General features: G+C 41.9%; 1 protein-coding gene across 8 annotated transcripts in view; it reads right to left on the reverse strand.

Annotated features, from left to right (window-relative positions):
* Positions 1–5,457: 5,457 nt before the first annotated feature.
* Positions 5,458–22,414, reverse strand: part of INO80D (INO80 complex subunit D) — a 49,697-nt gene continuing 32,740 nt past the window's right edge. For 6 of the 8 annotated variants that reach the window (XM_074829354.1, XM_074829349.1, XM_074829351.1 and 3 more), the window contains one exon: positions 8,580–21,828. In XM_074829354.1, the coding sequence (XP_074685455.1) occupies positions 20,660–21,828 (1,169 nt within the window). In that variant the 3' untranslated portion in view covers positions 8,580–20,659. Of the gene's footprint in view, positions 5,540–8,579; positions 21,829–22,414 lie in introns of those variants that run through there. The other 2 variants (XM_074829357.1, XM_074829356.1) reach the window with 2 other exon arrangements.

Genomic DNA, 22,414 nt, shown 5'->3' on the forward strand with positions numbered 1-22,414 from the left:
TATGGAGATCTCCGTGAGCCTGCAAAACAACACATTACTTTGTTGGAGAGGGGGTGGTAAACCAGTTTTTTTGCAAACCTGCAGGACCAGCATTGTAAATTGTGTCCTGACATGCAGCCTCCATTGGTGGGGGTAAGAGAACTCCCAAATAAAAGCTCCTGTCTAGGAAGGACACGATAGATGACAGACAGAGAAGTCTCAAGGAAAAAAAAGTGTTTGCAGAGACTGCAGGAGCTTCACCCAGTGAGTCTGGAGCTGTCAAAATCCAGGTTGTCAGGATAATTGAAGAAAAGCAATTTCCTAAAGAGTAATGAGCTAAAGTGAAGGAAATGTATTTCCTCAGCTCTGGAAACAGGATATACTGAATTATCACATAGTGGAAGAGCCTAGCGAGACATTTTGACATACATCACTCAGGCATTAAAGAGCTGCAGCCTCTTTAGGAAATTAAGTAATGAGGGTGAATAGGAATAAAGGAAAGTGCCTGTTTGGAGTGGATGAAAGGACTCCAGATGTGTACGTGGCTGTGACTGCTTCATATTGTTTGGGACTTTCATCCCTGAAAACAAAAGAGACAATCCTGATGAAATATGTAAGCCTTCACTTGAATGCTATCAAGACAGAATCAAACCTAATGTTAAAGCACAAATACAGAAAGGAAACGCAAGAGGAAATGAAAAGTGAAAGAGAATCTCCCCTTGAAAAAAGTAATAAAGATATTCCACTTCCCCACGCTTTCCCTTATCTCACGCTGCTTGGGGAGAATCAGTTCTGCACATGTGAGCCTCTGCACAGACTATACCACATATTGCAGGATGTAATTTCTGCATTTGAAAAGAACAATTGGAACCACGGGCCCTGTCCTGCTCCTCAGTATCCCCTGCACAGCCCCAGCCCCGCAGCTCACATGCTGTCACTGTCATTTCCACTGGGCACGTGCCGGCAGTGCCATTATGGCCACTCTGGAACAAACCCAGCGCAGGTCAGGAACGACTTTGGGTTGATTATTAAAAACTCAGGCAATACTGACATTACAAAAACCTCTTACAAGGGCCTGCTGCTCCTTGCAAGTTTGGGCAATGAAATAAAACCAGGAATGCAAAACTAAAGCTGAGGGACCAGGTAGGTCAAGTGACCCTCTACAGCAAACTGCAGCACCTTTGCACTGCCCTTGGCCATCTGCCTGGGCTCTGGCTGCTTGCTCCTTCCTGGGGCCTGACACCACATTCAGCAGTTCCCACGCGCTTGCTGGGGACCACACTTCTGACCAAGGTCCCTTCAAACAGCCCTGCCAGTCTGGCACAGGTCGGGGGTAGTGTCAACACCAGTGCTGGTCTGGAGGACACAGCTCTGTTTGGGAGTAGTTCAGACATGGGGGCACTAAATGAGAGAGCTGTGTTGCACTGCCAGCAAGTGTTCATTGGTGAGGAAAAGAAAAACGCAAACCTTTTACTTTGAAGCTTTCTGAACCAACAGAGAGCTCTCGTCATCAGGGAGCATGTTGTGATGCTGAGACTCAACATGGACTACAGCTGTAAAGTTAAAACTATTCAAAACCACAGCTTTCAGGTCCCAGGCTTGGGTTGCAGAAAATAGCCTGAATGTCAAGCAACAATATACTAGTCCTGCCTTAGCCGTACTTGAATGTGCGATGATGACACTCCTCTACCATTGCACATTTGTGTGGGCACAAGCAGGCCGCTTCCACCTGGAAAGCAACCCAGCAGGCATCCACTCAGGTCCCGCTTGGCAGCTGGGGCAAACAGACCCTTGCGGTTAACAGTGTTAATGCCAGCTTACGTCCTTTGAGAAACTGGGTCTCTGCTGAATAGCGTATGCTGTATGCATTCACCAGCCAGGCAGCTGGGGCAACTGCAGAGGAAAGCAGGGCAGCTCTCGGACCACTGCCCTGCTCTCGCTGCTGTCTTCCTTCTCCACTTCTACCCCAGGAATGGCATTTCTCTCCTGCATAGATCATGACAGCAGGGTTACTATAAGTATGCCATGGACTCAGATAGGCCATTAGCAAGGCATGATCCCTAGGTAAATAATTAACAAATTACCTGTTTGAAAATAGAAGTAGAAAACTTAATTCTTGATTGTTAACAGTCTGGCATCTTCTGCATAAAAATTACAGCCCTAAACCAATTTCACAATGCAAGCCTTGCACAGTAATACTTTCCTTTGCCAAGCCATTTTCCCAGAATAAACAAAAACCTCTGAGAACCCTTATCTTGGTATAAAACCTTGCAAGAAAAATAAACAGAATGATGTCCAAAATGAAAACTAAAATAGTGTGTGTTGGTTTTATAGCACTGGGAAAGCCATAAAACTTTAATAGTCCAAGTGTAAGAGGTTGAAGCCATTTCCTCTCATCGGTGTATTCCTTCTATCAAACGCCCCCTTCCACTGCAAATCAAGTCCCAAACAGCTGGTAGAAAAACAGGAGGCAGAACGAAAACAAGGCTGAACTATGAATTATATGAATGAGTGGATTTATTTTTACGACATTAGAGATGTCAAAAGTAAAAAGAGGATTTTCTTTCATAGTTTTGATGTATTTAAGAATTATGCACCACAGGCTGCATTTCAATTACAGGACCAGAGAGTAACATGAAGGGGACATGATGTTTAAAAGCCACCAGTTTTCCAGCCAGGGAGTCACACCTGGATGGGCACCCATATAGGACAGGGTGAGCAACAGAGGGGGGCACTGATAAAGCAGAAAGAGGTTGAAAAATACTGTCTGTCATGGCTCCACAGACTGCAAACTGAAGCTTTGGACAAGAGACAAAAGCAGACCAGAGAGCTGCTAGCAAGAGCTTGGATCCACTGGAGTAGGTCGGGATGTAGGACAACAAAATTGGCAGGGCATCCAACAGATGAGACAGCCACTGGGCAGCACATAGACAAGGAGGAAGATGCGGAGTGAAGAGTATGCAAGGTGATGGTGAAGCCGGCTGTGCTGCCAGGTGCCACAGGGACAGTGAGGTGTATGGGATAATGGAAAGCCTGTGAGATGGGCTTCCAAAATGGATAGCAGGTGCCATAACCAAAAGATTCTGTGATTCTATGATTCTGTGATAAGGACAGTGTCTTTTTGTGTCACCCACTGATGCTGAACAGATTCAGTCACATTGAGTCACTTGCTCTTTTCTGCTGGTATCCTCCATCATTTTCTGTACAGTTTAGATTACATTTAGAGTCACTAGAAGATCCATGCATTGTTTGTCTCTTACAGACTCAGCTTAGAGCAGTCCGATACAGATTCTGGCATTGGTTAAGAGCACCAGTCATAAAATGCAGGAAGAAGCAGGAAGAGACGGGTAGAAAGCTTGAAGATAAATATCCTGTGTTAGTGGGGGGAAATTAAGGAAAAGAGTGCTTGCAATTATTCAACTAATTGAGTAAAAGTTAAGCTGCCACCCACCAGCCCTGCTCTCTGTCACCTGGCAAAGGCAGATGGCAGCAGTGCTGCCTGTGGGCAAAGTCTGCCCAAAAGCAGGGACACGCTCAAAGAGACACAGCACGGTCTTTGTGAAACACTGCTCCCCATAGCACAGGGCTGTGTGAAAGCAGCTGACATCACAGCAAACCAGGAACTGATACGAGCAGAACTGCTAGCTTTTTAAGCGTTTTTAATGGGAAATGGTGTCTGATAAAGGCATCATCTTTTTGGCGTGTCATCACAGGAAATTTGCTACAGGCAGCCAGCTTTGCAGGGCGTGCAAAATATCGCAGCAGCTTTGCTGAATTTTTCTGAGAGAGATTATTTGTCAAGATCCTCATCTCCATCATCTTTGAAAGGGCCTACTTCAGACAACATATATATTTATACAAGACCTTGACTGATTCTAATTTCTTAATTAGGTGTATTAAGAGTAGCTCTGCCAAGCAAGGCCTTGTACCTGGCCAGAGCTGGTAGAGATAAAGGAGCTGAGTGAAGAGGATAAGGTCTGACAAGGAACAATTCTGAGTTCTAGGAATCTAATTTTGCTTACCAGAATCTCTTCAGCAACAATTTTAGTTTCAGTCTGAGGGGAAAATAGATGGAGAAGACAAAACAAAAACATTGTATGGAATGGGCAAAACACTGGGAAAAAAAACCTCCAAAATATATTAAACAGTAAGACCCAAGGGAGAGCAGAAAAAAATGAGATTAATAACAGAGGAAACTGGCTGGCTCCACTGAGCAAATGCTGGTTAACAGAAAAATTAAATTCTGCAGGATTAAACAAGGTATTAAACTGGTTTGGGGGAAAAAAACCCCAAACAAACAAATGAAAAAACCACCAAAAAACAGGTGCTCTCAGATATAAGTCAAGTGGCTTTACTGACTTTGAACACTCAGCTGGACTGGAAAAGCTCTTTACTAAAACAGCCACAGCAAATGCATGCAAATTGCTGAGAGCACAAATTGTGGAAGACTGCACACTTAGGGAGGTATCCTCTTCTGATGCTAATACGTGTCTCTTGATTCAGGCAGCAAGTTTAAATGTCTGCACCAACAGGCAGCAGGAATGCATAGAGAAGAATCCCAGATGTTTCATGTGTCTTGGATTTAATGCATCTGTATGATTCAAAGCACTTAAAGAATCACCCCTTAAACCTCTCTCCCCATCCTAATGGGGTAATGGCAAAGAACATTTTTCATCAGCAAATGGAAAATAAAATCCAACAAAGGCATTATTTTGAGACCTACCCAAACTGGTTGTAAGAACTTCAAGGCCCCTGGACTCAGGCAGCTCTCCCAGCACTGGAAGGGGTCAGCACCACCATGGAGAGACACAGGGAAGCTGTAACCGGGTACCACGTGCCCCATGTAGAAATGGTGAGAACAGTCACTTTGGGAAATATCTGTGAACACTTCCAGGGTCCAGTTCTGCACAAATTCCACCAGCACAAACATGAACCAACTCTGCCAATGTGGTGGTATTGTAACTGAGACTCACAGCTTGAAATCAAACTTTGGCAGAGTACTGGCCCAAATCTGACATAAATCAGCCTCTATATTCTTGCTGATGCTTTGGCACGTGCTGGGTGAGGCAGGGTTGCTGCTACCCCTTTAGCTGGTGTTCGGGCCCAGTGCATTTCTTCATGAGTGCTGCTACCCTCAGCACTGCAAAGTCTCAGTGCAAGAAAGCCACAGCTTGAGGAAAAATGCTCTAACACACTTAAAACCTAAGAGAAACCAAGATTTTTTTTACATCTGTGATGTTCTTTTTAGCATGAGCCATACCCTGTTGTACCAGGTACCACACAGATGCTCTGATGAAGGACTATACAGTCAGAGAGGATGCCACGTCAGATGCCAGCTCTGCTCCTCACAAGCCTTACTGCCCTCCCCAGGGTCACAGCACAGGCCAACAGCACCAGTCTGCAGCTGGGAAGACCCTCTCCCCTCCGTCTCACCACAGCACTTTCTCACCTGCTGCAAAGCGCCACCGCTGCATCCAACATGGCTGCAATGGGGAAGCTGGAAGTGGCTGAAGTCCATAACACCCTCCTAGGAAACATGGGGTTGCAGAACCCAAGAGAGCTGTGAGAGAAAATTGGTCAGCATGACAGCATTTACATCTGTATCAGCAGCCTAACCATCGTCAGCTACCTGGCAGACATCACAGTAGAGGAAGGGTCCCACAGATCATATTTGCAAGAGCCTCTGCGACAGTTGCTGGCTGGTTACAGGGAGTTTCTTCCACCCAGAGTTGCATAGCATGAAAGTAAAGGCTTTAAATTTTAAATTTAAACAGGCAAGAACCTTAAGCTGGTGCACAAGCTGAGCAGAAACAGGCATCAGAGCCAAACTGAGTTCACATTACAGCACTACACTGGAGGCTACGTCAGGCATTGCAAGCACAGTGTGAGGGGTGAACAGGACACACAAGCCTCTTGGTCCTAAGGACATCTGTCAAGGGAGTTATTGGATGCGGACATATAAAGTTTGTACCACTGTTCCCCTACAGAAACACAAGAACACATCTGAATATCAAAGCTACTTTGCTTTCAGCAATATTTTTAGCACAACACTTCAAATGTCTTACTAGGTTCAGTGGTACAAAGACTCTTCACTGGCACCTTCCACAAGTCATAAATTAGCAACAGCAGTAAAACAAGGCAGCCATTCCTGGGCTGAACCTCATACCAGTAAATGCAACAATCACCTCTTAGCCCCATAAACCAAGCATCCTGTATCTCCAAATCAGACCAGACAGCTGCAGAATACCAGCCCTGTGCTTGGGGCATAGGCTCCAGGGAGGAGTGTGGAAGGTGGCCCCCATTATTTCCTGCAGATGGGGCAATTGCCTGTGACTATGCAGGGAGAGAGAGAGGTTGTCTTCACCTCTGCAGGGAGCCATCTCCTAAATTTAGAAAGGTTTCTCCTTCCAATTGCTTCACTGCATATGAGAGCAACACTTGCTCTTGTAATAAAACGTCACTTGCTTTTCAAGTACAAACTAAATGAGCTTTCCCAAGAAAATAATTGCCAACTATTAAAAGGCTACTGTTGGAGCTCTAGAGGACTGTTAAAATACGAAGAAAGATGTGCCACATTCTTCCTGAATTGATACTTCAAACAAAAGCTATTTGTGTTTTGAAATGTGGCACTAGAACAATGACCAGTTGTTTTTGTAAAGTTTCAGACTGAGAACCATGCAATTATTTTCTAAGAGCAGCATTTCTTTGTTGTTCATGGAAATGCTGGAAGAAAACCCCAGGTGATTCAGTTGGTCCCTGCCTTAGTCAGCACAGGAGTCTCAGCCTATCTCTCATCAAGCTCACACTGGAGAACGCCCAGCTTGGGACCAGACCAGGCAACTCTGCTTCTGCCAGGGAGTCACCCCCAGGGAACAGCCTCCATTTTCCTAACTTCCACCTTCTTACTCCTCATTGCAGCCTCAAATCATACAGCAGATAGCAACTTGCTCTTGCTGTTTTGTTAAAAGCAGATTTTAAACAACTATTTTCTCCTTAAGAATCAATTCTTCCACCTCTCACCATTTTGAGTGCTACCTAAGAGCACTTTGAAGGATCAGCTTTGCAACATCCACATGCACAGTCAGAACTGCATCAGTAACAGCCCAGAACTGCCTCGTCACTATTACCCCTGTAGGGTCCAAATGCCTCAGGCCCATAACCTTGAAAATTCCCTAGAATGGACAAGTTTGGGGTAGATTTTCTCCAGCCATATTGCATTGAACTTAAGCTGCTGCACTCTCCCTTTTTAAGTGTCCAATCTTTTCTGTCATCACTCTGTCCTGACAAATGTCTGGGTGTGGCACTTTCAGTGTACTCCCATCTCCTAGGAAGGTAAGGTATTAAAGCACAAACCAGTTTCATCCTTTGCCATGAAACCTCTGCAGCATGTGTTAGCATGGAAGACTACATCATTCACTGACACCGCTTACCCCTTGGCCTGAATTACAACCAGGCACTGTGAAATGCTGCTCTAATTACACTGTCTAGAATGACTGGGCCACTGTTCATTAAAAAAAAAAAAAGTTGAATTAACTGAATCTCCTTCTCATCAGTCTCTGCTGACAGTTATTCTGATGATCAGGGCAGCATTAAGTGAGACTGCTTATGAAGAACAGAACCTGGAAGATGGTCTCACCTAGGACACAACTGCTTTTCCCTTGCAAGTTGCAACCTCAAACACATTGGGAGACGGAGACTAGCAAAGCAAACACCTGTTGAAGCACATACCCTCATGTCAGAAAGCAAAGGGAAAGACTTCACAAAACAAATGGTGAGAGAAAGATGCAGCAGCCATCTACTTACTGCAAAGCGTCCAAGGCGTAGTTCTGTCTAAAGAGAGGACATCCTTCAAGGTACTGTGGAAAAGCCACTCTCAGAGAGCAAACCCGGCACTGGAAGTTCCGTGCCAGCCAAGGCAGGCTAGTTTGCACCAGCTGCAGCAAGGCGGCAGAACGGCAGCTTTTCTGCAGTGCACAGCTGTGTGTCTGGACAAGGCAGTGGTGATTGCCAGCGTCTGACCAATCCAGGTAGTCACCACATGCATGCCCTGGCCTCGCAATCCTGCCCGAGAGCTGCCCGGAGCCCCGCGGCACCTCAGCAACCATTGTTTCTCATCCACATGCTAATCCTCAAAATAACACCAAACTCCAACTTACCAATTTCAGTGATGAAGCAGGTATATATTTTTTTTAATCTCGGAAAACATAAGACAAAATTCTATTCTATACCCCTTAAATTATATTTCAAGTACAGCTCTGCGAACTCAAACCAGAAAACAAGATGAAGATCTGGTCTCCAGGCCAGTGATCCAGAGCTAGAAAGCACTATAATTAGAATCAGGACTGAGATTGAAGACCCCAGTTTGTTTGCAAAACTAATTAGCTAATGTCATTAGAAAGCAAGAGAATTAGAGAATAAGCAAGAGCAGAATCAGACTCTACAGCTATCTAAGCAAAGGTCAGTTTAATAACTGTACTTAGGATATGTTTTAGAAGAAAAAAGAAATCACTACGGATTAGATTTCAGCCTGGGCAATATTCATACATCTCGGACTTTGCAAAATGGGTTGGAGAAGAGGGTTTCATCATAGTAAACACAGCTACTTCACAGCAAGATTTATTAATACATCCAAAAGAAAGAAAGAAAATCATTTTGTCACACTATATACAGATAATACATACAGTGTTTTATACACATATTACATCAGTTTTTACACAAGAAAAATATACATAAAAATGTAAACTTTTGTATACAAAAACCCTTAAACAAATTAAACAAGGACCAGATAACAAAAGGAGACCAATCTATTATCATTTCATTGATTTTTTTTTTAAATGGTAATACAGTACATTCATTGAGAAGTATGAGGAACATGTGAGCCAACCTTTCCTATTTAAAGGGAAAGTACAAACGCGAGCTTTCCTACCCGCCCCTGGAATGCTGTCCGTGAGCCTCCAGCACTAGAAGCAGTAGTGTGAGTTGCTATTGCTGCCGGGGACCCTGTAGGAAGCGACCCTTCTTCTCGGGCATCCCCATGCACCGCACTCTCCGAAAGCGACACATCTGCAGAAGCAACCTGGACTGGGCTTTTTGTGCGTATTAGCTAGTCTTCCAGCTAATATCATGAGACGGGATGTAGCAATGCAAGTTTGTATGTTCCCTTTAAGCAGTCATTAAGTGGATTTAGCTTTGCTGGAGTAAGTTGTTTATTTTTCCCAATGTACGGTATGCCGAACACATGTGTCAGGGATGAGAGGGAAGAAGGAAAGGGTGTAAGAGACTGCTAATCCTTGCTACCATGCAGTTACTTCAAAATCAGGTACATTTGCAAGCTACAATTCACTGGTTCAAAATACACTGCCTCACCTTTGCTTTCCCACTGCAACTTGTTTATATTTTAAACTCTAGTGGCCAACCAACTGTAGGAGGCTCTTTGTTACAAGGCTGTTTCTGATATCAAAGCGTCATCAAGCTACCTTTAAAATGACACCAAACACAAACTTCTCTGAGACAGCCTTAAAAAGAGTAAGCATTGCCTCTAAGCACTTCAGATTGTCCATTTGCCACCTTCTCCTTTATTAAATCCAGGATATTTACCCTTAACTGCAAAAAGGATATTGGTTGAGATTCTGACATCTGTTTTGCTCCACTTGCACATAAACATTTTGGGGAACTGGAGGGGAAAAAAACCAAAAACCAAACCCACAACAATAAACCCAAACCTTAAAACCTCAGGCATCAAATAAGAAGGGAAGTACTTAATATGTTGGTGAAACAGTTGCAGAAACTCGCTGGAAACAAATGATAGATTCCAATGAAGGCTTCTCACATTAAATAAGTTAAAGACTTGTTACAGACATCTTCAATAAAAACATCCATCCTCCACAAAGTATGTTAAAATGTAACACAATAGTGATGCACTGGTATTTCTCCTGAAAAGGACAGAAGGACATGAAATCTCCTTAGTGACATCAGTACTATTGAATGTAGGAGGTGAACAATGATTGACAAAAGTAAAATAATGAGGGAAAAAGCTGCATAAAAGAAACTATGAATCATTAATCATAATTGGACAAAAGGGAGGATGGGACAGAATGCAATTACAGTATGCCTCAGAAACCCCAGAAGAAAATAAATACTTAGAAACTTGTGTTTCTATTTCTTTCTTATGTCCATCTAATTTATGGTGGGAGTAAGGGCTTGTCTGCTTGCTTTTGGGTTTTTTTTCTTTTTTTTTTTTTTTTAATAACAACCCTTCTAGTAAAAATTCAAAAGACAATTACAAATGGCTTTAGATAATTAAGAGTCTCCTTTTTAAAATAAAACTTTGATAACACATTTCTCCATTTCTTCTATATAATGCAGCTTCAGTGAAAATATGTCATAAGGGACAGCAATTTGCAAAAAGTGGGAAAAAAATTGCTAACCAAGGTTCATAACATATACACATGTATATGCAGGACATCTACACTCTATATACATATTTAATATACGTATGCATGAGTATATATCAGGAGAGAACCAACAGGTATGTTCTCCACATACATAAACTGAAATAGCATAATATATGTGTGCGTATAAATATGTATTATACACACACAGTACACAGACATACCCATACACACGCCCGAACATATGTATTATAGAAATAGTCGTATATGATTGAATGAAAGCTCAGATGGAACAGTACACCAGTTACCTTTTTCTAATAGAAATACAAGGAAGACAAAATTCCATGGCTGAATTGTGGCCAAGAAAAATCGTGCCATATCCATACTGAAAATGTGGAATGACATACGGCTTGAAGACCGAACTGGAGCAGCATTCTCCATTGAAACTGAAGCCTATGTTAGCCAGGAGTTTCAACAGTGCTTAAATGTGACTGAGCAGGTTTCTGACAGCTGCTTTCTGCTAAAAGGATACAGAAGCTCCATTTAGCCAGAAAACAGAAAATAAAATACTTAAAAAAAACAATTTACTTGCATAAGCAGGTTTATTCGATACACAATTAGATGCAAAGTGCTAGCATGTTAATGGTCAACTCTGCAGCTCATTTTAAAACCTGTTTAATTGTAAAATGTAATGAGCTGTGTTTGTCGATATGTTTGATGACAACCCCACTGCTCAGAACAGGGCTGCCTTCTTCGTGCATTACAGGGAACACAAACCAAACTCTCTTTTTCTCCCCAGGGCTGAAAATTGAAGACAGTTTTAGGTGGGCACATTTTTCTCATCTTGAATGTTTACCTCTAAAATACGATGCTGGGTTAACCTTTTAATATGCTAGGAAGCTTTGCATCAGGTTCTAAGAAAAGTTTGTGTTCATCTGCAAATCAACCGCAGCAGTCGTACTCAAGCACAACTGAATAGCAGGGATTCTGCATAAGTTCAAGCAAGTGCTCAGGGCCCAATTCAGCTGCCACTAGTCACCGAGAGAATTCCCCTATGGCATAAGCAGAGCTGCATTGGGCCATTAAAGCCGATTGCTGCTAGCAAGAGAAACTGTAGAGATGCGGGGACAAGGAGCTGGAATGAGGCAATGGAGCAGAGAAGCAGAAGAGGTTGGCATTGCAAGAGGCCTCAATGAGTATTAATATAGAAGAAACAAAAGCAGAAACGTACAAGGAAACTCCACTGTGAGCACTGAGGTAACACAAATCAATGGTGACCAAGCTCAGATCAGTCACTGATGTCATCCAAATCCCTCAGAAGAATTAATACAACCTTGTTTGGCACAAGTGCTTACCTGTTACACATATGTTATGTGGATAGTCTCTCTCTTTAGCTCACACACTTACTCATGTTACAACTAATGTACATGTGTGTGATACAATGTATATTCCATCTATACATCTGTACGCATGTATATATAGATTTAGATTGATTGCATTCATACGTATTTATTGTACATCATGAGGGCAACTCCACATTCAGCAAAGTGCGACCAACATCTCATATACAGATATATCTCTCTGTACAGGTATACACAAAAATGGGTCCATTCTTCCCCATAAAGGCATAAAGATTTATGCTGCTAACTCCCATTACCACCAAATAAGCAGAAGGAAAGGCCTCTGACAACTTCCACCTTCCTGCCCTTTCACTTGTATGCATATGTGCCAGAAACGAATTGCTGGGAGGGGGAAAGGGGGAGGGATGCCTGGGGGGTATCAACATACTGATAGGGAGGGGGATATAAAAAAAAAAAAAAATTGAAAAATTAAGATTTGATTTGCAACTGCTTAAAAAAAGCCTTCAAAAAATTCAAATGTCTGTGCAATACTGGAAGCTCTGCTTTTCTAAACAGATTTTTAAAGTCACCAGGATCATCATCATTAAAAGTGATACTGTATGAATAAATAACAATTAGGTTACTTCTCCAGCCTAAATAGAACAGTATGAAGAGTAAGCCAATCTGTAAGAATGTTTCTGACTTCTCACAATTTCAAGTGAGAATTTCCATAAAGAAATCTTCCTTCTCCAATTATGAAAAAAAAAAAAAAAAAAGTTAAGTGGCCATAATTAAATTCAGAATTTCACAGCACAAGTGAAACTCCCTGGACTGAAAGTGTATTTTGTTCTGCAATCTCACAACAGCAATTTTGGGGCAAAATTAATATACACAAAGACCCTCAGGAAAGAAAAGAATCTACTTGAAGACAAGATCCTTTTACAGAATGGAGACCACTCCACAAACAGTGCCCCTTACAACCTAATTTGAAAACACAAGTACACTGATGGACAACATTTTCCAAGTCAGACCATAGGAGATTTGGGTATTAATTTGCAAAGATACAGCAATTCCCATGCCTCCCCATCCCACCAAATGCAACCCTTCTCATTTCAATTTCTCCTGAAAAACATCACTCATTTCTCCCATCTCTCCTCCTCCCCCCATTTGTTTTATTTAAAGGCTGTCTTTGGGAGCTTGGTATTTTCATGGCATTTTAAACAGGGCTCAATGCAACTCATTTAAAAAACAGTAAAATTGACATGATATCAGAGTTAGCCTTATAACAGAAGATTATGTAGTAGAGAGTATCAGTTATTTATACAACAGTGAGGACATAACAACCCCCTACTAAATAATCACATTTCTACAATACATTCCATCACCTCTCAACTACTTTTCTCTTTACAAAACTATGACCTACATACAATATACACATTCGTATCGCACATACATCCCCCCCAATGCATATTTTTTGTGTGTATATATAATACATACATGCACACAAGCAGTCTAATTCTATTTATAAGTCACAGTGGGAATTCCTTTGTGAGGAAAGGAGGGGAAAAATTCCTGAATAAGACACTGTAGATTCCTAATGTTCTGACTTTTCAATTTCCAACTCACAGAGCTAACTGGAAATAAATACATTAAAAAAAGAAAAGGTCTTACAAACTTAGTTCACAACTTCCAGCTACAGTAGTTGGATTTTTTTAATTTGATCTATTTACCCTGTAACTAAATTTCTAATCATAGGTACAAACCACGGATAAATTATTGCAGAATGTAACACTCAAAATAAAATTTAAAAAGAGTTATAGGAACAGTAATATAAGGGTTAAAAAGAGTTCTATGCTTGTTGATACAGGATACCATTTTATTTTATTTATATATATATATCTATATATAGATATAGATATCTGCAAGGTAGCAAAGAATAGCTGTACACCTTGACACGGCAAAGATCCAGTGTAAAAAGGTGCTTCACTAGTTTGTTTTTCCAAAAAAGCTTGTATATAATTTTATAGCTATTAAAAACACATATGCAACATAATTCATTACACTCAATACAGCTTTAGTATAAAACTTATAATTTATGAGGTGATGTTAATAGCATAAATTAATATACCATTTCTCTTAAAATCTACAATAAGTATTCTGAAAGCTCATTGGGGAAGGGTATCTTTAAATAAAAAGTTTAAAGCTGAGCGTGATGAAAAAGATTCTGTATGTTGTATTTGAGATGAGAGCCCCGAGAAGAGAAAGAGTCCCTAAGCCAGACACCGTGGACTATAAAACTGAACAAAGATTTCTCCTTCTTGCGCTCTCACTTAGGTGACGCTCTACCTTAAATTATTATTTACTTTTAAAACTATTTACTTTTTTTTTTGTTAACTGCCCTTATTTCCACAAGGAATCCCTGAGACATACCCAAAACCGTACAGTGAAGGTCATCACTGTTCAGAGAAACTGGTTCAACCCCTTCTGGTAGGATGTAGCTATTTTGCATGAGAATCAAACTGTCCATCACTTCAGAATGAATCTATTTGCACCGGAACCAACTACACTCTAAGACGCAGGTTAGAGTCATTTCAGGGTAAATCAGTCCACTCCAAGGTAGAAGCCAACCCCATTGCAGTTAGCTACACCAGAGCAATCTGCACCAAAGTTAAAGTTTTCCAGAGGATATCTGGGAACGTTACCTATCCAGAGTTCACTTCCATGGGCACTGGCTGACAACGACAGAAAGCAGGTAAAAGATTAGCATTACTGGACCAAGTTCAACACGCGTATGCAGTCGATAGGTGGGTACTCTGGACATCCCACTCTGTGTGTGTTTGGGGGACTAGCAAGGGGAAGGAGTAGGAAGAATGCATTTTTCTACATCAAGTAAGTACAGTTTTAAGGTCAAAAGCCCAAGTCTCATCCTGTTCACTTCCAAACCAAATTCTATGAGCCAGAGTAGAGTGAAGAGGTGCCAACACTTACTTCAAGGAGACATAAAAAGAAACCCTCCAACTATTGCTGTCAACCTATGGCCAAGCCCACTTTCTCCTTTCATGTTCCAGTACGTTACCTTATTCCATAGTAGTCAGAGAAGGAGTATGTGAAAGTAGAATAAAACAGGGGAAAGCAAAGAACCCAACAACCATGAGAAGTAGCAGAACAGCAGAGGGAAAAGCTCTCACAATGGTCACTATTGTGGGGTTTTTTTTTAAAAAAAGGCTGAAGACAAGGAGGGACAAAATTGTTTTAAGACACATCTTTTGTGACTCCTTCTCCTCCACCAAACTCTTCTTTCCCAACAAAACTAGTGTTTTTGTGTAGTTTTAAAGACAAAACCAAAACTTTACCTGATAGAGCCAAGGTCTCTCATGATCAGACCTCTCCTAAAGCCCAAGCTTAAGTTTAGTGAATACAAATGTAGATTTTTTCATCAAACCTCCTTACTTTTATTTGGGCTTGTGGATATTAAAAAGAATAATTTAAATTTTTCTTTGTGACTTTCTAGTGATGCAATTCTCAAAAGAGGAACTTGTGAGAAGGTAAACTTGCTAAAAATGTCTGCACATTCACTGCTAGTGTGTGCACTCCCATGATCAATGTTGTACCCTTGGCATCTACTTCATGTCACGTTAGCGTGCTGTGAAACATCATCTTACTCACTGATCTGAGAAATACTTTTATCTATTGCACTGGTGTTCTAGCATCCAAAACGTATGTTATGAACTGCAGGAATCTCTCCTCCTTTTCATTTTACGGTCAGATTCGCTCAGGACCACGGAAGACTTACCAGTTGGCATTACTTACATTGGAGAAGTATCTGAGAATGGGAGAATAAAAGAAAGATTGAAGAAGAATGTAGAGGAAGGAAATAAAGGGGGTATGAGAAGCAGCCCACAACACCCCATCATTAAATGTTACCCAAAAGATCAGAAAGACCTTGTGACCAGAAAGACCTAAAGATCTGGTCAGCACATTAGCCCAAAGCTATTCCTTCAGTTAGTATTTCCACCACCACTGAACCTTGCAACAGGCCTGCACAGGAGACTCCTTCACACACAGTAGTAAAAATACAAAAGCAAAACTAAATGTCCCACCAGACACCCACACAAATGCCTCACTGCAGAAGATCACTGCAGGTAAGTCTTCTATTGTTTGTCTACTGAAAGCACCTCCCTGCACCCTACAAGTCTTGAAAGATTCAACTGCAGGTAGCTGTCTCTTCTAAAATTTCCCCCCTCCCTGCCCAAAGGCTCATACTGTTTGGAGAATTCACAAGTGGATTCAGCTCACTGCAGCACAAAGACAGAGAGAAATACCTCTGGAGCCCTGCTGATGCCTACAGGGAAACGCAGCAGCCACGATGTTGCAGGAGCTCGGGGAGGAACTGGAGTTCAGAAGCGGACTAACAACACATGTATGTAACCACCAGGGCCAGCTTCTCAGGGAAGACATCTGTCCACTGTTTATTGTGCTCCTTCGTGAGACTCTTCTTTCCCGGCAGATTCAATCCCAGACTGTATTTAGATGTGGTTACAGCAAAATGAACCTTCAAACTGAATTTAGCTACTGGCTTGCAGGTTCAATCCTAGGGCCTTCACCTTGGCCATGCCCCTGAAGCCAGTGGCATCACACTGTGCCTAACAGCTCACAATAGAACTTCCCAATTTTTCAATACCCATCTCCCTCTAACAAAAACAAAAACAAAAAAAGAAAAGAAAAAAAGAAAAAAAAAGCCACTTCCCTTGGCTTCTCTTTGCTATTATGGATGACTCTCCTTTCACCTTTTTTTGCTTGCATTTGTACTTCTAATACCGTATCTCTGATTTTTGCCTAGCAGGTGATAAACTTCTCGGGGCCTTCCAATGCTTTCCAAATGAGAACTGCAAACCCTCATTTCGCTAACCTGCTGAAAGAAGTGAGAAATCTAGCTGTTTCGGTCTTCTCCACAGTGCGAGGCAGACTTGCAACTGTGCTACCTCTCAGCATTATCAATTTAAAGCCTTTATGCCCAACCATAGGGAGATGCATGATACTAACGAGAAGGGAACTAAACAAGAACCTGGAAGAACTGGAACGCAGGAGGAGACAAAATGATCTATCTTTCCCATCTTTTTGCATTGCGCATACATCTTCTTGTATCATAGTAATTACAAGGCCAAAGAACAAATCAACTTTGAGGTATCTAAGTGCATATGGCTCCCCTCAAAGTTGGTGTAGTCTTGCTAAGTGAAAGGAAACATCAAAGCATGTCTTACAGAATGCCCTACACACCAGGCCAGCATGAGGCTGTTCCTGATGAGCCTCTGTACACTGTCAAAGTTCATCTTGTGTTAAGTACTTTTGTACAAGGACTAATTGAGGTGCTATTACTACCAGAAATTATGTTACTGGTATTTTATTCTAAGTCTAATTTTTCAATTCTTTAAAACTCAAATCTTATGTAAAGAAATTAACTTTTAGGTTCAACTAGTTTTATTCCATTTGTTAACATGTAAAGGGCATGACAGGTATTGACCATCTCAAATCAATGGACTGAAATTGCTACACTGGCTCTTTGGTGAAAGGGTGATTAGAGTGCTAATTGCTATATGAGGAGATGATACTCAAAAACCTTTGCAAGAGAGCATGGATTCTACTCAGAAACCACATAAAAAACAGCCTCAAGGACTACCTTAACCAGACCTGCAGTAGTTCCCAGAGGAAAAGGTGTGAAACATCTCTGGCTTCACATACCTCTGATTGGATATCTCACATCCAACAGTAAGACACTGATTCACTGAAGTCAGTAGGTTGTGTGGGTGTAGAAGCCCACCTGGAATGATCCACCTTGTAAAGCTAAGATCAAGACCCGTAACTGCTTGGTAAGCTGTAACCATGAAATCGGTGGCAGTGGAAAAACATGAGGTGAACCAGGAAAAGGCAAGAGTGGTGGCCCATTTCGCAACTCTGTGTCAGACAGGACAGAGGGATTCCTATTTCAAATGTATACAAACTTAAGTTTATTTTTAAAAGTGCAGCTTTATTGCAAACTTAGTTTGCTCATTGAAAAATGTTATGTAGTCACTTTTTAGGGAAGAGTCATCAAGGGATATACAAAAATTGAAGTCTAAGCCGGGGAAGAGAGTTGATATCCTAGGCTGCCTTAAAGGAATGAAGGTACATAATAGCCACTGATTTCAAATGGGAATTATGGACCTACATAGCTTTGACAGCTTTTAAAATTCCCTGTCTAAATCAATGCTCAGATTAGGAGCTGGGTTCTGTTCTGAGTTAGACTAGTACAAACTCAGTGATCTTAGACCAAAGAGCTCCTCTGTAATTTATACCAATGCAATCAAGCAGAACTTGGCTCTCAGTTCTTCTCCTCCCTTCCCCTCCAGCATTTGCTAAGAAAGAGAAATGTGATGTGGGGCAAATACACTCTGCACTAGCTACAGCTTCATTAAAAAGTTTGATGGGCACAAGAATGATTTTAAGACCAAGGTCCTGAAACCAATTTATAGAAATTAACATCCTCTAAAATGACACGAATACACAAGCAGATTAAAGAATTGACTGTTTGGTATACTAGTTCTCCACTCTTTTTCAGCCAGTCATCCAAACACATTGAAGAGGTTATGTGAACACAACTAAAATCATTTGCAAATCAAACAGTGTCTCCTCAACAAAGTATGGGGAACATAATACAAAAATAAATAAACGCCTTGTCAGATTTGCCTCATTTCACAATACCACTGGGCATTTCTCAATCAGCAGGACAATCACAAGCAGGATTTCATAGGCTTCAATTCAACTTTTTACATGATTTAAAAACATTTAAATGTTACAAACATATTTAAATCACCACTTAAAAATATTCGGCTTATATTATTAAGATCTATTTTACCAAGTATGAAATAAGGACTTCATAACAACAGAAGCATGAAAATCATTTTTGTTTCCTCCACCCACATACACTTGCAATTTCAGAAAAGGACATATGCATCATCCATACTCCTTTATATTTAAGGAGGACAAATCTTTCAAGAAAAGAGGGATACTGTGATTGCTACAACAGTAAGAAGACACAAGACCTATCCCATTTAAATTCTGTTCCTTAGCAAGATGGAAGGAGAGGTTTGGGTCAGAGATTTTGGTGTGGGCCTGACTGCTAACAAAATGAATTTCTATAGCAACTAAACTTCGTTCAATGATCCCTTGCTCAAACAACTTATTAGGCCTCCCTATTACATGTGCTTGGTATCTCTTAATTTCCTGAATTAGACTAGAATACATGCAGGTAGGATATTTTACTGTAAGGTAGAATGAAATCTGTCTTCTACAGTAAGAGGCTGAAATGTGGGATTTTCTATTCTCTCTCATCTGCATCTCAGAAACAAACCAAGAAGCGTAGAGACTTGTTATATTAAGTAGGACCTACTTTTATAGTCAAAGTCAGAGTACAGTAGCAAGTGTGAGACCTATAAAGTCACAAGCAAATTCCTTTTTTCCCTTCCTGATAAAGAGATGCAAGTAAACACCTCAGAATTTCTGCTGCATTTATCTCTTGGATTAAAAAACATAAAATTAAAAAAGTCTAAAAGCTAGTGGACTCATTTCTTTAAGAACTGATATTACTATCAAAGAGTCTGAATACTACCTTTAGCAGGTGGGCAATAAAAGCAAAACTGTCCTGCAGACAGAAGGAATTCCTATCCCTCAATTTTGCTTTAGTGATTTGTCTTTTGTTTAGCCATAACTGCTGATAAGTACCTGCTAGTTCCTTACATACATTCAGCTTCCCATACAGAGCATCAAACCCTACAAGCGTCAAAAATAATATATGGCTCCCAGGGCGGGGAAAACTATCCAAGAAAGTCTCAGTAGCTAGACATAATTTGAGAAATGCATCCATTTGAAACTTACCAAAGCGTCTGACCTAGACTTGTGTGGATGGGCAGAATACCAACCAAATTCTTCCAGTATCAGCTGGGAAATACCTGTCAGCCTGTCAGGCAAGGAGTTCTGGACAAAGCCACACCAGAAAAGGCAAATCATCAATGCTACAAGGCCACAGTAATTCAGCAAGGGAGGGAATTTCTGCACAGGAATCTTCACTAATCCATGCATGATCTATTTCAATCCTTCTGGTTTTTTTTCTTTTTTTCCCTGGGCTAACTTTGCATCAGCCTTCAGATTTCTGGGCAATCAATCAACTGATCCCCTTGCTGCTCAATGAATTAAACATCACCATAATAAAAAAAAAAAAAAATCAGCATGCAGTAAGAACAGTGACCAGTTCTGGAAGGGGACAACTCCCACTTCTTCACCAAAAGAAGAAAAGGAACTGCTGCTCCCTGCACCCCAAACACACACACGCACACAGAGGAGGTCAAGAGACTATTTTAAGAAACTGCCAAACTCATCCTTGAACCATGATCTTGATTTAGGACTTCAGTGCACCATTCTCAAATCAATGTGTGCAACCAAGTTTTCCATGCCAGACGCTACCTTTGGAAAAAAAGTAAATTAAAAAAAAAAAAAAAAAATCAAGAGACTTCTGCCCACTGGAAAACTTTCTACCAGATGCTAATGGGATGGCAAGCACTGATCCAAACCCTAGGAAACAGTAACATGCATCAGTAATCTGAGGTATCTTCCCATTTCTAGGTCTTACTGCTAAGATCAATTACATCCAGTAACTGTGCTGTATCCTTAAGGAATTATTGGGGAACGATGAACCTGCCTGCAATAAATGAGCACCGGTGCGTAACAAGCACATGTGAACGCTACAGCAAGGTTCACAGAGGGCTAACCCTGGTCAGTACTGAAGCAGGGGTTTTCTTCTCAACCCCCTCTTAAAAAAAAGGGAAGGGAGGACAGAAAAAAATAAAGAAAAAGGAAAAAAGGAAAGATAGAAAACACAGGTCCCCCATCTACCTGCACAGAGCCAGGCAGACAAGCTCAGTTGGAGGTGGTGAAGGGCGCAGATGCATTATTGGTACTGGTAGCGGTGGCACCGGTCACTGCGAAGCCCGTGGGAGGAGCTATGGAGCTGTGGCTGGGCTGCAGGTCCTTGGGGATGCCACTGTGGGAGCTCAGCTGGTGCCCGAAGGCTGCGCTGAACTGAGGGAGCTGTTGTTTAGGGGAGGTGGAGGCCATGAGTTCAGCGGAGGCAGGACCCATGCCACTAAAACTGGTCTGCGGTAACCCCGGAAGCACACTGGAGCTGTTGGGGGTCACAGTGGCGAAGGCAGGCTGTGTGGTCTCTGAGTGCGAGGTGGTAGGTGGTGTGGACAGGGAGGTGGACAGGAGGTGTCCATCTGCACCAAGAAGGTTGCTAAACGGAGAGGGGTCCCCAAGATTGACAGGAAGATTTCCCCAGTGAGTTCTGGGGTTGACCACCCCACTAAGTGGCACATCCAGCTGAGTTGGGAGCAAGTGCTGTGCCATCATGGGCATCTCTGCTGAGAAGGTAGCTGCCAAGTTATCACCAGAAAAGGATGTGGTGTGAGGGGATGTGATATGGTCACTGTAGGGAGACGGCACATGCTCACTATCATAATGGCTTCCATGGGGTGAGGAGTGTGAATGGTCACTGCTGTATTGCTGTCGTGAGGTGATCAGGTCATCTGCCTTGCTCAGCAGCTGGGCAGGGTGGGGCCTCTGGGAGGCATGGCTGCCATCATGAAGTCCATGAAACTGTCCTGGGAAGGCTCTCTCCCCAAGGCCACTCTGGCTTATCAGAGTGGCAGAAGTAAGGCCGACGTTGGCTGGGGCTGAGAATTGCCCCTGGATCTGCCCTGCCAGGGGCGTAGGTGGGTTGGACAAGGTAGCAGAACGGAGCAAGTTCTCATCCAGCTCCAGACCGGAGAAATTATCATGTACTATACGCCCATTCAACAGCTCCCCCAGATCCGTGTTAACCTCTCGACTCAAGGACTGCATTCCTGGAGCTCCAGCACCTGTAGAGAACACCCCTATCCCTCTATCTGACAGCTCCTGAACTGGCACACCATCTGTCTGTGTAAGTACTCCAATGGTACTCAGGCACTCAAGAGAAGTTACAGCCTGTAGGGCCCGTTCCAGTTCTTCAGCCTCTTCTGTAGTCGGAAGGAGATCTCCATTTTTACCTGCAGAAACAGGGACACCAGAAGTTAGTGCGCTCCTCTCAGGTGAGCCTGGCACTCCAAGGACACAGTTGTACAGCAGTTCAGTACAGAGCTGCAGTGTATGATAACCTTCCAGAATTGCTTGCAGTACACAGAAAATTTCATTCACCACAGTTCACTAGGTAAGCAAGGTGAGAAAAATGAGGAATTACACCTTCCTCTTCAATGGAACTCCCCTCTCTCCACCATCCTCTTCCACATACTACAATACAAAATGCCTCCCAAACTTACTAGACCTAAAGTAGAAACACTTAAATAAGATTTTCTTCAACGCTGCAATAACAAATAGTCTACAAACTCCCTTCTACTTATGACATTACAGCATGGACTTAAAATTTACACAGTCAGTATAATTTAGGTTAATTTCAATTCAAACACAGTCTGACATTTCGTCATATCAGAAAACGACCAAAGAAATAACATACCCCAACTCTGAACTGTTCTAATTTCTTTGTTGTATGTGATAGGTACTAAGCTTTAGAATCCAGAAATTCAGGCACAGTTCTGATCAAAAGCTAGTTTCAAAAATGTATTTAAAGATTTTATT

This window comes from Strix aluco, chromosome 6, assembly GCF_031877795.1.
Source record: "Strix aluco isolate bStrAlu1 chromosome 6, bStrAlu1.hap1, whole genome shotgun sequence".
Classification (NCBI taxonomy): Eukaryota; Metazoa; Chordata; class Aves; order Strigiformes; family Strigidae; genus Strix; species Strix aluco.